The following is a 16,621-nucleotide window of genomic DNA, read 5'->3' on the forward strand; positions in this document are numbered from 1 at the left end:
AAGCAAATAAATATAGAGAGAGTTTTTCCCTGCCTCTTGGCCTAGGAAGAAAAATCCTGGTTAACTAGAAGTAAGAAAAAGTATATCATGTAAAAAAACCCACAGATCAGTGAGAATAAAACAACAAAAAGAATAGTTCCCTACCCATTACTTCCCACTGTGTGAACTTTTGACATATCAGCAAACTCTTCCTTTCGCTTGCTACTACTGTTGTACTGCTCACTGTACAGTTTTAAGGACATCTGTTCAACAGCATCTCTTTGTGCTTCCAGATAGCATAGCTGAACCTCAGCCTAGAAAAAGAAAACAAAGAGAGGAAAAAAAAACCACAACATTTAAAAAAAAAATTCAGAAAGAATACATTTAAAACAAATACTTTTGGACAGCAACAATTTTAACCAAATGATTCACATAATCATTTTTCTCCTTGCATGACAGTGAAAAAGGCTGAACCATTAAGTCAGAGAAAAAGTACACCAAATGCCAGAAATTAACTATTTAGGTTTCTATCAGAGAAACTGTTATATATTCCATGAGATGCATAGCCAATCAAATCCTGCTTAAAAATATCTGGACAAGAATAAAAAAGATATTAGGAACTAAGCACTAATAGAACAGGTAGATATATAAAATTACATTTCTTACAGGCTTCAAGACTGATATTGTTGACAATTTGCTTCTGCTTCCTAATTAATGAAAGCCATATTGCTACAGGTATTTTTCTTTCAAATAGTAAGTGTAAATAAACCCAAGCAAATTGGCATTATTCACATTCTGCTTTCTGGTGCACACTGATTACTCAGCAATTTTAATTGCAAGGAAAAAGCCAATAAGTGAGATGTACTGTTTTCCATCAGACTCTGTGCCTGGCCAGAAGAATGTTGAATAATATTTGACATTATAACTGATTGAATAGACACTTTATTTATTGCAGCTGTGGTAATCAGTATGCTTCTGAGGCTCAGAGAACCAGATGATACAAGGATAAAATCTGCTGTTTGCCACACTTGCCCCTAGGAATAGTACAAAAAACAGAGGGTAGAGTAAGTTCAAAAGCATTGTGACCAGTATGCTATTGTTTTCTTTTAATATACTTCATTGAAAGAAAAAAGCATTACAAATTCTGATAATGCTTCAAAAACAGCTACTGCAGTGTAACTACATACTTTTATTTCCATTAGGAGTGGAATGCCTGCTTAACTATTTGGTGCTATGGCAAGAAAATGCAACGAGAAGGGAGGAAATTTTGTGTAAGGACTCCTGTATTTTCTGCTGTGGGAAGCCAGGAATTGAAAAGTTTGTTTGTCTGCTGACAGCTTGACAGTTGCCAATCAGCAGCCATAAAGAGAAAGTAGTGAAATGGCTAGAGAGAAGAAGAGCAATCTGCAAAATGTAGGAAAAGTGCAACCAAGTGAAGGGAAACAGGCACTGAAGAATGTCAGTAGGGAAAGTCTGAAGGAAAGCTGTAATGTCTTCATAAACTAGCAGTTTCCTATATTTGCTTATGCCTTGCCTTGGTGCAATTTTTGCTGAGTAATAATGGAGGCCATTTAGAAATTCAATTTCCTTTTAAAATTTCTCAAACATTTATAGTTTTCTCTTTCAGGTGCTTCTTACAGTGAGATTAGTTATGTTTTTCAGTAAACCCCAAAATGTTTTCGAGAAATTAAAAACCCAAATAAACAAAACAAAAAACCAGAAAATACAGAAATTATTAGTAATTTTCCAAGGAGGTAAAAGATAAAAATTCCAATTAATCCATGCAGGTCTTTAAGGGTGTAAATAAATGGAATTCAAGGCTTTCATACATACTTTAAAATAGTGGAAAATTAAACCACAAAAGGTTACCGATGAAGAAACATTACCTGAATAGAAGACTAACTAGCTGGATCTGTCCAGTTAGAGTGCAATGGTAAGGTCTGAGAAAGCTATAAGACTTTTCTGCTTTCTCAGAAACTGTAATTAAAACTGCTGTTTATATAACTCAGAAATGACCAAAGGCAGCAAATAAACAAACATCATCACCTTCCTGTTTCCCTTACACCCCCAAGTCCATTTTCCTCTGAGTTGATAAACAGTCCATTTCTACAGTATAAAGGGGGTCCTGAACAAATTTCTTTTTTTTTTTTTTTTTGGAAGGATTCTTCATCAGTAAGAATAGTGTTCCAGCTCAGTATTTTGTATTGTCCACATAAGGCTATTAATTTGTTCTTTTGATGTATTCTTCCCAATGAGTTATCCACTCATTGTTTTTATTTTAGTTATAGTTGACATGATACATTCAGTCTAAAGCACTGTTGTCAGTGACCAGTAAATTTCTAAAACAATTAGATCTAGAAACTAAAATCTGTGACTGTTTTAAGCCTAGAGGGGAAATCTTGTGGAAAACTTGAAGTAAAATATTTTCCCAATTATCATGGTGGGTTTGTAAATCAAGATAAGTAATTCTTACTTTTTCTATAGGTTTTGGGTGGGGTTTAGGTTGGGGGTTTGGTGTTTTTTTGGCTGTTGTTGAAATTATGTACACAACCTCCCAACCCGGTACTCCAAAGAGAGGGAATTCACATGTAGCCTAAACTCTGGAATATCACACATATGAACTAAAATTCAGCTCTGAACTATAAGAACACCTGTTATTTCTCAAATAGCACAACTATCCCAATAACTGAGATTTTTTTTCTTGCATTTTCTTATTTGCCTTGCTATAATTTCCTCTATATTTTAAAATAAAAAATTGGAAAAATAAAGGCAGCAGCTTTTCACAGATCTCTCATTCTCTGTTCACTTGCAAAGATATTTGTAAATAGGCAAATCAATAATGTATACAGAAAACAGGAGAAGAAAAAGAAAGATGAAATAGAATACTGGGGGAAAGGAAACACAGGATGGAAAGAGTAAGTAAATATAGGGAGAAGAATGAATAATAATCCAGTATTTCTTCCTCACAAATATAAGACCCTCCTGTACTAAGGATTATAAACTCCATCAACATCATACTCTACGAACCCTGAATACAACCCAGTTCTTGTACATCAGAAATATGATCCCTCCATAAATCAACTATTTTTGGTTTTAAACCCAATTTCTGTCTTCAGTGTTTGTGAACAATTACAGCAACTCAAACTCAGACAGCATACAGTTTCAGATGGATCTCTCTGATTTCTTTTCTGTATGTATTCATCCATCTCACTGTTGTACTTAAGCATTTTTTGGTCCCTGTTATACTGATATCAACTGCAAATCCAAAGAGGCTTTGAAGACCTTGAGTAGGTATTGATCAGTTTAAGTCTCAAAAAAGTACATTCTGCAGAAGCTGACCTAACAGGTACAAGGCACAATATAGAAAATAGTACACTGCAGAGATACATAATAAATCTACTGCAGTTTATTTTCAATTTAAAATCTTTACTGGTAATGAAGGACTAGTTTTGCAGTATTCTGGGAGAATAAAGTAGAAACTTTATCAATTGCTAATCAAATATAGAAAAGTTACTTGTTTTAGCCTACATTAAATGTGCATTTTCAGATTGCTCTACATATGCTTTCTTATTACTTAACTTTTAGGAACTTAATCTCTATCACATTTACACCTCTATGGACATGGATATCTAGCAAATCCTGAGAAAGTCTACTGGGATAGGTGTCATCCCAAATATAGGTAATGGGAATTGGGTGAGAGGCAATCATTAATTTACTCTTAGTGCCCCATCCCAGAAGTGGAATTCAGTTCCTTCTTTTTTTTTTTTTTTTCAGAGGATGTAGCACATCAGAATATGTGAAAAATTGAACATGGGGAAAAAAAAGCCAAGAAATTATACTCAGCAATTGTTTTCCACTTCATGGTCCTCTTCTAAGTGCCCATTTTTGCAATAAAAAGGCAATAAAGATGGTGGTGATGGTCCTCTTACACACTTGTACAGATTCTCTACCTACCAGGATGGAGTGAGTTTGAAATATTCTATTGTAAATTAAACTGAGATATTCCCAATAATCAAATGACAAAATGCTCTCATTTTCCTGAACTTGCAGGGTTCAATCTCTGAACAAGACTATGAAAAACCAGTAGTCTCTGCAGGAAAACAGTGAAAAAAATCTAGACTAGTGCCAAATATTCAGTTCTAGTAATTGATTAAAAATGGTAAATAATTTCAAGGCTATTGTTAGAAAGCCCATTTTCTAAAAAACAAGACCTTATAAATAAACTGAGGGAGCCTGGGGTGCAGAATCTTTTCCTTAAGACTGGCTTTGCATGACAACATAGAATGTCCTTTACTACACAGATCACTACATAACGCAAAGGGGTAATCAGTGACAATACAAATCAATGAAAATACATTGCATTTCTTGTTAGACCTACATGTTGGAATGACCTTATTCTGAAGTGGAGAAAGACAAGACAAGGGATAATGGCTGTTACTGTGGGAGGAAGGAGATTGAAAGGTTATATTGTATACAGAGTGTGAAATGAAAGACTTAAAATTTACACCAATGTAAATTGGAGATAGGAACTCAGAACTAGTGTTGCTCTGCTGCAATTTTTTTTTATATTGGCATGTACTAAAATAAATATCACTGAATTGGTTTTGAAAGAGAAGTTTTTTCAGACACTGTTTCCCAGCGAGCAGAAGTCTTTTGTTACGAACTCTGTTTCTGTAATCAAACTATCCTGTGTTTCAAATATAGAAATTATAATACATTCAGTTGAATTCAAGTTATAAAAGTATCCTATCTTGCATTATCCTTTCTCTAAAGTTCTGTAAAAAAGCTGTACTGCTGCCACACTACGCTGTGAGAATTAGTGAGAAATACATAGTTCAGTTCCTCTGCCATTATTTGAACCTCAGCTGTTTATGTATTACGTTTATTAAATTAAAGCACAAATTCCAGTTTCTGCCAAACAATGAGGTGGTCAGATGCTCCTATGCAGCATGTAGATTTAGAATACTAGCTATATGTATATTTTATAGAAGTGCATACTTAGCTGCCTCATTTTAAAAGGATGAACTTCTGAGCTTGTCACGGTATATCTTTGCAGTTGGTCAGTTTCTTGAGAAATAAAACTGAGAGCAATTCCTTGCCAGAATTAAGTTGATCAGAGTAGCATTTATGTGATTAAATACTTAAGCCTTTTTTGTCGCTTTCTGTCACAATTTTCTGGCTACTTCTCCACATTGCAAAGTTCTGGAGAAGGCTTTATTACAGAATATGAAAAAGACCCTCTCAGAGTATAGCTGCTGAATAAAATTATGGTGAGAAGTATATGCCTCAAAGTATCTTCCATGGAGATGTAGATTACAGAAAGAGTTCTTCAGTAGGCAAGTATTTGACCAAAGGCTTTATACAGACAAACTTTCTCATCCATCACTCCATTCCTACACTGAGCCAACAGGTCTTCTGTTGATGAAAACGCTTAAGGTAGAAGCAGTGCTTCTAAGAAGTCACTGCAGCATTTCAAATGGCATTGTACAACAGAATCATAGCATCATTTAGGTTGGAAATGCCTTTAAGGTCATAGCTTGGCAGCGGTAGGCTTCTTGGACTTCAAGTGACTGCTTCTACTCTAAGTGTAGGCATTTCCCCCCCACACACACATAATTAAAACAGGGACCTTGCTGCTGTTGACTACTTTCTTAGTCTGTTACCCTTCCTGCTTTTGGCTTCCTTGCCTTTTCCATTCTTGATCTTGCACACTCTCTCCAGGACTGAATCTGATTAAAAAATAGTCATATATCATGAAATATGTTTACTGAGATCTGAATATTTGAGAGTCCTATTACAAAGGACACACTGTGTTTTTTTAACAAAAATTAATTTTGTTAATCAGGACATGCTTCTTACCAGTAAAAATTGTAGCAAAGTGTTTTTATCATTATAAATCTCAGAAATGCTTTTATATCATGAATAACTTTATCACTTTGTTTTTCAGTATACTAAAACAAAGTCACAATAACATCAAATCTCCACACAGAAGGAGCAAAATTACAAGGCAACAACATTGTTCCATATCAAGGTACTTAAATTCATTGTAGAGTTTAAGTAACAGCAGTAACAGTACAGTGAATTGTAGGTCCATCCACAGAAGCCATAAAATGAAATTTTAGACAGGCAGGGTTGTGTTATAGCAAGCAGAACTTCAGGCAGTTCTCAGAGCCAAGAGAAATAATAAGAGACGAAAAAAGGGTGAAAAAAAGCCTGTAAATAACAGCAATACTTTTTTGCAGGGTTTCCTTTGGCTTTCAGAAATACATGACCTGTGACTTCAGGACTGTGGAGCACAAATGCAATCAGTAGCATGGCCTCAGCAGCATTGTCCGACCAAATCCATGGAGATGCCATGATCATGCTGTTAATTTAAAATCTGGACCTCTGGTGTCTTAATTCCTGACTGTTCACTTGGCCTTTCATTGTGTTCAGTGTAACATTAAACACAACACAAGAGCATGGTATGCCCTATGCATCAAACAGATCTCAGCTATGTACACAGAGAAGTTCCCTATATTACAAATAACGAAAAGCACTGAAGAAAAGTATGAAAGGATTAACCTCTTCAGGGACTTCCAAAGACTGAATAATTTCTGACAATAGCCTCCAAAAATTTCCAGGTAAAAAAAAGTTTTTGTAAGAATGGAAATCGAACAATTTTTGCTACTTTTCTAGTCTTGTAGGTCTGTATCTCCAGCCTGCAGAAAAGAGTGACAGGTAGGATGTAAAAGAAGAGTTTTTAATAATTGGGAGGCCAGGTGGGGAGCAGGTTTGCTCTGAAAATGGAAAGGGTTGCGGTGACAGAACAGTGCTCGCCAAAACTATATAAAAGATACAAATTAACAAGGATGCAGATCCAGCCTAACCCATCAACATAACAGAGTGCATTTCTTCAAAACTGCCACATGCCTTCCAGCTCCTTCAGTGACACCTCTTCACATACCACAATAACAGTAAGCCAAAACAGTCCCATTCTTAAAAGCCTAGAATCTGTCCTATTAAATTAGAAGTTCATCAACATAACCATGGTTTCTTTCCTGTTAGTCAGAGAAAACAATTTATTTTAGGAGGCCAGAAGACAAACATGTTGTACATATAGAAGGCTGAAAAACTTTCTGTGCCAGCCTCAAGATTCTCAAGTCAAGAAGAGGATAGACTAGTCATGCACAGAAAGTCTTTCTTCAATGTGCTAAAATTACAAACTTAATCTTACTTACTTAAAACCTCCACTATTTACACTGTTCTGATTGTTCCAAACATTTCCTGTGTTTGCACTTCTAAAGCAATGAAGTGTTAAATAGAGATTGTTAAAGAGTCTGCCTATCATCCAGTGCACTCATACTTCTAAAAATCACACTTCTCTAAAAGGCTTGTGTACAGGCAAATCACCTAGCTCAGTCTATAGGCTGAGCATTCAAAGTGGCCATGCCCTTAAGGTTAGAGGTAGCCATGCTCAACATTCAGGACAGTACACTTGTGCAAGAGAAACTCCAGGGTGCTGGTGCACATTCCTCCTCCCCCAGCCCTGTAGCAGATTGACAGATACACGTCTATGCAAAAATAGTGAGGGAAGGTAGGTCTTGCAAAACCAATACTTCCTGCAGAAAACTATCCAACACATCCCAGAAAGGCATGAATGAGCTAATAAAAATGTTATGGCCTTTTCCTTAGAAATTTTGCTCAGAGATCTACTTTGGGCATATTTTGGAGAAATCCCTTTTCTCCCCACTGGGAGCTGTACTGCCTTACAGTGAAGTAAAACCTGATGAGTTATTTACAGAAAGTGGTTTCTGAGTTGTCTGAATTTAATATATTGAAAAATCTTACTTGGAAACAAATAGAAAATAATTGTTTACTTCTTTAAACTTTCATTCTGAAGTTACTTTAGTAATATGCATTGAGTTTTAATTAATTTTACCATACTGTAATAGTACTTCTGGTTTGTTTTGCTATCTTTTCATGAACAGAGATTTTTTTGCATAATTCTGTTATTTATGCTGAAAGGAGCCTACAGAAAATGTAGAAATTACTAGTAAGAGAATGCCATATTACAGAAAAAATAGGAAATATTTTTTCTGTAATACTACATCATTTGTGAGCACTTTACACAGTAATTATTTTTAGTAGTACATAAACAGCTTGATTTTTTCCAAGTAGCTCCATTTTAAACTTCTATATGCTTGAGAAATGTTTCATATCTATTAACCTAATCATTACAAATACATATGTAAGTTTCCAAACAACTAGTTCCAAAATTTCCTAGACATATCAACTCACAAAACTGCAGAAGTTTTGATCTAAAATCTACTTCTGATTCAATATTTTGAGTCAAATATTTTGAGAGGTTTGATAGTGTCAAACATTTTCAAGTCAAAACTCCTACACTGACTGTACCTCAAAGACGCTCATTGAATGCTTATTTGACTTGTTCTGAAACTGAAGGTGATTCTTTCCATGCCTAGATAGTCTGTTTGATGTTATATTACCCCTAGAGATGCAAATGTTTTCTTATTCCTTCTTTCTCCTCCTACAGTGAGAAATTACAGGGGAGTTTTTAACAGCTTTTTAGATATTGAGCTATTAATAACATAAACTTGTGCAATCTGAACACAAGACTGTCTCCACTGTAAGATTAAGTAAGAATATTCAGACTATGAAGTAGGATAAAAACTAAATGTCACTAATTTATTTAATAACAGCAGGGAAATGCAGGTTAAGTATTTTTCTCTGTAGATATTTTTTCCTATCCATATATATATGTGAGATATATATATATCTGTGTGTGATATAGATATATACATATATATGTTTCTTTGGGTTTTGAGGAAAATCAGAAGCAGAAAACTAAAAACAGAATTTTGAGGAAATTTTAAAAAATATTATTAGTAAAACCATTAGGAATTATTGTAGCAACAGCAACACATATAGCTTAATATGTTAATTTGTACAACCATCTTGCCAAGTATAAAAAGCAGACCCAGGCTGCTGCTCCTTTGAGTTTATGTATGATCCTCAGATGAGGAGCCTCTTGAAGAACCTGACACTTACTGAGGTAGAGGGAACTGTAAAGAGATAACTGTTTTAAACATAAAATATTTGTATTGCTAAGAGGTCAGCTTTGCCACTGCTGACTTCATTGCAATTTGCATACTATTAAAGCATTACCCATAATGTTTGTAAAATTTAATTTTAAAGCTAAGCTGTTAAAGATGTTTGTTGAATTGTAAGAACCTAGGACATTCGGGAAATTTGCTAAAACTATCATAGTTACAGTATTTCTGCCTTACTTTGCTTTTTATTTAATCCCCCCACAAACACACACTATTTTCTTCCATTTTATGACAATGAATCTCATTTTAATGCAAGCTGAGAAACTTGAAAAGAAGTATGCTACAACAGTACAGTAATGGAGATAACTTTCTCTTTTATTCTCAATATATTTAATTTTGTTAAAAATGTCACTAACTTATTTATTTACTTTTGCTGTAGGCTGAGATCCAATTATACTCCTATAGACTAGAGGTGATGGTTATGATTTTCTACTTCACTCTAATTCAGGCTTTCTCATTAAATCTCACAGCTCGGTAATCATAGTCATCACATTTGTGTTTCAGTGCTGCATTCACACTCACATTCTCTTTCCCTGGATTTCCATCCTGCTTCCATCACCCCCTCCCCCAAGATCTTTATTTACTCCCTGGTAGAAACAGCAAAATTAAAGATGTATAATGTGCAGATACAATCTTTGCTTCCTTTTCTCTGCCAGACTAGCACTCTAAAATACACTTCTTTTGGAAAGTACTGATATTAACTCAGTTACTATAGTACATGAACTACCATTCCACTTTGAAGCACTACAGAAAAGTTATCCTTAGATGATAATGGAAAGGATAGAGTAACACAGGGACAACAAGAATTACTTTACATACTAATAACAACAATTTAGTTATCAAAACAGTACAGAACAAGCATGCCTTTATAGTATTCTTTAAAAAATTTAGCTTCCTAGGGTTCTAATAGTTTTTTCCTATGGTTCAGGAATGCACAGTAGCACTCAGCCCAGTGCCTGTATCCTTATTTCAAAGAGAATCATTCAAACCGACATCCACCCTGTCAAGAATCTTGACTTTGAGCTGCTAATGCAGAATAAAAATCAATATAAATTTTGATCATTTGATGAATATTTACTTCTTTCTTTCAAGCCTAGGGATTTAGAATGGAAAACTGCTGAATCAAGTCATTTTATTTTTTTTGTGTTTGTGCCAACACCAATTTACTACCCTCCTGAAAGTTCCTGAACAAGATGTCTCATGTGGCATACGTGTTGGTTTTTCCTGTCAATCATAACTGTGTGCCAGTAGGGAACCATAAACATTTTCCTTTCATAGTCTTAGTTCTCCAAAAAGGAATATTTTGATTACTTCCTTGGAAAAGGTAAACTTGTCTTATTTAGACATACTGTAAAATATCTATGTCTATTTTTCTAGGACAGCTGCTGTGCCTAAATTGATACTATCCATTAAATATTTTCTTTTCAGTATGAGTTGCCTCACGTAAAGAAGCAGTGTACAATCACTGCAAACAAAGCTTAGCAACAAAAAACAAATGAAGTTCTATATTGACATTATCACTTCCTCCATATATTTTCTGAAAAACTGCATGAAAATTCTGACCAGTATAATGCACACCAAATGTTTGTGAAAATGAAGATAGCAGGAGATAAATAGATCTCACAAGCAGGCAATTAAGATGTGACTCTAGTTTGCATTTCATCTTTAAAAGAAATTTACCTTCAATCTCAAAAAAAAAAGAGCTTATAAAAAAAGTTTATGCAAAGTTCCATAGTTTCCATAGTGACTGGTGTGGGGGTGAGGGAATAGAGAGAAAAGGAAAAATGATGCTTCTAAATTTGAAAAAGACCTAGATTAGTTTAACAAGAACTGTAAATGCAAGCAATTTTCATCTTGAAAAATTTTTTTATATATGAGTCAGTGGCAGACGGGCTTTATCTTAAGCAGCAATTTTGTTGGTCTCTTATAAATTAAATAAAAGTGGCAGCAGCTGTCTTTTGGGAGGCTGATATAGGCTTGTATAGTCATATGATATTACGTAGACAGATGTTTTAAATAAAATAAAATATTTAGATTGCTAGATACCTTGCTAGATACAAAGGCAATTATAGGATGTCTTTGTTAAATTAAATTTCTCATTCTTTTGAGAAAAAAAAAGAGAATTGTCCTGGAAACGGTACCAACAGGAAATGATTCTATATCTAAAACAGCTGGAGACTGTAACTAATATAAATTTACTTGAAAATAAAAATTCTCTATGCCTCTGGAGACATGCAGCACCACGCAGTAAAACCAGATGTGATAAAATTATTTTTAAAAAGTCAGTTTACATATATATAAAAAATATTAATATATGATCCACTCTTGTAGAGAGACTGCTTTAGGCTAAGACAAAGTAAGAGAATAATTAAAGCCCTAAAATATAAGAAAACTGACATTTCTTTTCTAACAATAAAAATTGTCCTTTTTTCATGAATGTTGCCTTTTCAGAAACATGTCAGACACCTTACTTTGACAACGATTCTAAGTGATAACACTTCATTGCATTACCAAGACAAAATTTAGTGGAAACCTTTTATCTCAGCACTTTAAGGTACGTTTTGATTCATATCTATGTTATATGTGTCAAAGTTCCAAAAATAACTTTAAAAGTAAAGCCAATATCCAGTGCTCAAATTCCTTAGACACTTTAAGTAAGTATAAGCATATAAGGGAATTTTTCCAGAGCAAAGATTGCACAACTTGGTCTTATGGGAACGCTTCAAAAAACTATACCATACATTTTAGCCCCTGATTGATGTGACTCAACCAACTTGCTCTTTCCATTCTTGTTGAAAACGTCACAGTATAACAGACAGAATACATTCTGTGTACTTGTAGTTTTACTCTTCTTCAAGGCCTCTGTTACTCCAGGCCCAAACCTGCACAGTTGATTTGGCTAAAGCACCTAAGGTCTTAACCTATAAAGAAAACACTCTAGGAGGAGTATGAATGCCAAAATGTAAGAATAAGAATTTTACAGTTGTACCTTTCAAATCACCATTGACAAAAATCCACCCAAATTTGCATGGTCACCTTCCTCCTTCCTTGTTCCCTAATTGCTCATTGAGAGTGCATTTTAAGTAATATTATTTCGTAATTTCAACAATGAATAAAATGTTTCTTCTTCTCTTAGACTTAAGAAAAACACCCCAGCTAAATAAAACCAAATGAAGCATGCTCAAGATATTGGAAGTGCTATATTAGAGTCCCTATATAGCAAGAGCAGTAAATGGTATTAAAGATTCCTTTCAGAAAGCTTCAGGTAGGATTGCTTTCATTTTTTCCAGTAGCCTTAATTGGCTAAGTGCCTTTGGGCCAACTAATACCCAGAGAGACCTAATCTCAGTAATCTTGTAAATACAATGATTTCAACAGATTTGCATCAAAGACATGACCATTACATGAGATGCTGCCTGTTTGGTGCTGTATTATTTCTCATTTAGAATATAGTTAAAATTGCCATATTAATACAAGATTTATTATTACAGTGTTCTGTGCTACGAAGGGTCCAACAAACAGAAGATACTTGGCTATTTTTATTAAAGTTTAGACGTGTTTTAATGGATATGAACAAACACTTTAAATTCAAAAGGAAAAGGAACCAGACTGAGAATAGCAAAATCACCTCTCTCAAGGTATAGATGTCAAAAGATGACAAACTTATGTAAAAAATGTTCATGTCACTACATAATCACAGAATTTAACCTTTTTTTCTTCAACATTAGGAAATATAACTCAGATCAAAATAACATATCACAGCATAATAGTCATACCTGCTGCATCTTTTTAGTTTAACACCTGACCCATGAAGATGTGACTTTTCTGCAGCTAAAATATGATGCATATTGACTCAAGGAGCCTGAAGTACAATTACTACAAAAAATATGTCAAGGGAAAGCTTTAATTAAAAGATGCATATTTCCAGTAACCATAAATAAGACAATAATTACATTTTTACAGTATACTGTTAAAGAAGTTGAGTATTACTACATGGGGATTCTGGGCACTCAGATTACGATAGACCTTAATTTGTTTTCAGAGACAAAACAAGCATGAGTTATAAACTATCTAATCACTGTTCAACATGGTGTAGGACATAGGCTCCTTAGAAGTGAAAACAGCAACAAAAGCATTACACACTGATTAATCTAGACCCAAGAGAGGTCACAAACCGATAACTCAGAAGTCAGGGGTCATTAAAACAAGTATCTTCAATGCAGTTTGGTAAAAAAGTTTTATTCTAATCTCACACATTTCTTAAACAGATTGACTGATACTGTGAGGATACTTTTGCTTTTGTCATAGCACTAATTAAAATGGAGGAATTAAGCCAGAGTGTTACAATAGAATATTAGAGGTTTTATTAACAGGGACAGGCATTTTATTATATAGAGAGTCAGCATCCATGTAGTGGGATGGTCCAAAGCCTAAGGGTATTTTTAGCAGGAAAATACATAGGTATGGATGAGAGATCCTCATATATAAGCACACAGGTAATCTTGTGCTCCAGGTTCTCTTTGCTGAGTATGGTTGAAAACTGACTTTCTAGCAGTCTGTTTCCACAGAAGCCACATAGGAATTATGCTTAGAGATATTTTTGCATTACACGTACAAAAAAATTTTGTATTTGACCATAAATCCCTATATTTATTCTTCAGCTGCATGTCCAAACCAGCAAAAGTTAGTATGCTTTTTTTCAGGGATCTTGGTTTCATTGCAACCGAACCATCAGTGTCTTAGTAGGCTCAGATTAAAAGTTCGAATCTTGGAGCTATCAGGAATAATTACCCTAGAAAGTTGTATGGTAGCAGGACATTATGGTCTTATTTATGGAGCTTAGGTAGAATTTCCAATCAGCATGATTGCATCTATTTCTAGTGCTTTGTTAATCGCTTCCTGAAGCTGCTCATTAAAGACTCCTATGTCAACACGTAATGCTGTGGCGGCTGAAACAGAGATTGGGAATACAATCACATCTCGTGGCTTGGCTGAGAAGTACACTGCAACATTGTACACTTTATCACAAATGCTGTTTTCCCATTTGATAAAATGCCTTACCATGTCATGAAACAGTGGTCATTTATTTCAGAGGAACAAGCTGAATCTTCACCGTTAAATGCTGGATGTGAGCAAACATCATTCTATTTTTGTCTCCCTCAACAATGGAATTGCAGTGAGACCTAAGTACAGCAATTTAACATCTCTCTTACAACAGCCACAGAAGTGATGACAGCCCTAGACAATAATCACTTGCCAATACCATAGTACTTACCTACCAACTGTGAAAGCTCTCACAGCTGTAGTCAATAATTGAACCGACCAATTCCACTGTGCTGCATGTGATTGGTGATATTATCCCTTTAAGTGTGTTATTTAAGTTTGCAATGCAGTTAATTGAAACCCTACTAGATGCAAATCAAAAGTTTCAGTCTTAATTGAGATATTTTGAAAATTGAACCCATTGCTTCAGGCAGGTGCTACATGAGATTCCATTAATATAGGTAATTAACATTAGCCTCTGCTTTAATTAACATGCATACTTTAATTAGTAAAGCATTAACCAACATTAAAAAATCTGATCTTCATGCATCACAAAAATTGCAGAGTTATGACTGTGTTAGTTTTTCCAAGACTGTAAATCACACAACATATCAATACTTTTTTTTAAATACATCAGATATTTTAAAAAGAGAAATAGACATATAAAATGTACATCCTTGTTTTAACTGAACACAAAACAGTGGGAAATATTTCTTAAGAATATCTGAAATATGAAGAAAGCTCACATAATACATCAAAACTTTTGTCTGACATTTATAAACGCATATATTATATTCATGTGTGTATCTAGTCAATTCATAAATTAAAATAATTCAGTTGTAATCAGATTCAATGCTCACTATTAATTCTATGGCAGAATCCAAGACAGTGTTTTCCAGAGCTGGCATTTTAAAAACAAATGTCCTGCCAACAGTACTAGCTTTGCTTTCCATCATACTTGTTTTAACATCATGATGCTCCCCAAAATAAGAAAGCCTATGACTGCAAACACGTTTGCAAACATGAACTGAATGTTTCTTGAGTTGGCTAAGAGCCTTAAACATCTTCAAGAACTAGCCTGTTGCTCTGAAACTTTTTGTCCTACTGTGTCATAAAACCCACTGCTGAGTGCCATCACCTCTGGGATGTCAAATAACTGGGGAACTGAAGTGATACAACTGAGCTGGTTCAAGATCAGCCTGTCTGCACAGCAGGTCCCATTTACAGCTGTACAAGCTCTGTAATCAAGGGAACGTGCACAGGCAAGAGAAAAAGTGCAGTTACACTCATGCTTTCAAACCAAATACAGGAATATTTCTTTGATATAGACAAGTTCTTTTTGACTCTGGACTTTAATTTTGCCTCTAAAGTTAAAAAGCATTTAGAAACATAGTATATTCCCAGACATATATAACATAAGGAACCCCATTCAAGCCTGTGTAATTAAATGGCACAGAGCTCCAGTTTAAAAATCCTCTTTAAATAAAATTTAACATCAGTATCTTTCAAAATATATTTCCAAACAGTGCAAAGACACCTTCATCTTCCTAACCCTTTCCTTCTGCTATGTATTTACCGATGTGATCCTGACAGCTTTGCTTTATGGTAAGTTCCACTTCTCCAACCTCATTATTACCTCAGAGAAGATTTCTGATCCACTCCACTCACTTTACTTCCTCTGTGTTTTCTTTCTCTATACCTACAGGTGGGACATATATTAATTATTGTTATATAATGCTCATAAAAAGATACTGGATGTTTTGGCTTGAATAACAGTCAGTTGAACCATAGATCTGTTTCTACAATTTCTGCACGTTCTGAACCTCTACTGCATTTGGCAGTGAAAGGAATGGATGATGTTAAAGGACTACATGCTCTATTCATATTGCATCCAAATATCTGCAGATCTCAAAGGCAGCATGTACATGTGCAGAGAAAAGACAATGTCCTTTCTGAAGCTCCTTACAAGTACCACATCAATGTCACATAAGGGCTGTGTTTGTTCCTTTTTGTTAAATGGGAAAGAACTTGAATGAAAGAAACATGAAGACAAAAAATATTCTTTAAAACTGGAAAGATTCACTTAATTAATTTTAAACACTTTTTCTCCATGGGAGTAAATCCTACATTGTGTTTCATATTCATAGCATCTTAAATGTAAGGCTTTCCAAATTCTGAATCTACAATGCTTCCAGCTAAAAAAATCTAGATCTCTTTGGAGCAATTTGCCAGATTTTGTCAGATTCTGCAGGACATATTCTGGAATTTCAACAGTTCTCCCTGAAAGTAAAAGAGCATTACAGCTAAAAGAAACTTTGTTGAGTGCTTTTCATAGCATGCTGTTGAATTCAATGTATTTTATAACCTGCAAAACCACAGCTATACTGAAAGCAACATTTATAGTTAAATATCTGTCCTGACTTATATTTGAACAACTCACAGTGATCATGAAATTATTGTTTTCTGTAAAACAACGTGGTGATACT

The 16,621-nt window shown here is 34.5% G+C and overlaps 1 protein-coding gene across 15 annotated transcripts in view; it reads right to left on the reverse strand.

Moving 5' to 3' along the window:
• Window positions 1-16,621, reverse strand: part of AKAP6 (A-kinase anchoring protein 6) — a 274,869-nt gene that overhangs the window by 87,661 nt on the left and 170,587 nt on the right. For all 15 annotated transcript variants that reach the window (XM_027638234.1, XM_027638231.1, XM_027638225.1 and 12 more), the window contains one exon: window positions 145-293. In XM_027638234.1, the coding sequence (XP_027494035.1) occupies window positions 145-293 (149 nt within the window). The remainder of the gene's footprint in view (window positions 1-144; window positions 294-16,621) is intronic.

This window comes from Corapipo altera, unplaced genomic scaffold (assembly GCF_003945725.1).
Source record: "Corapipo altera isolate COAL_440 unplaced genomic scaffold, ASM394572v1 23, whole genome shotgun sequence".
Classification (NCBI taxonomy): Eukaryota; Metazoa; Chordata; class Aves; order Passeriformes; family Pipridae; genus Corapipo; species Corapipo altera.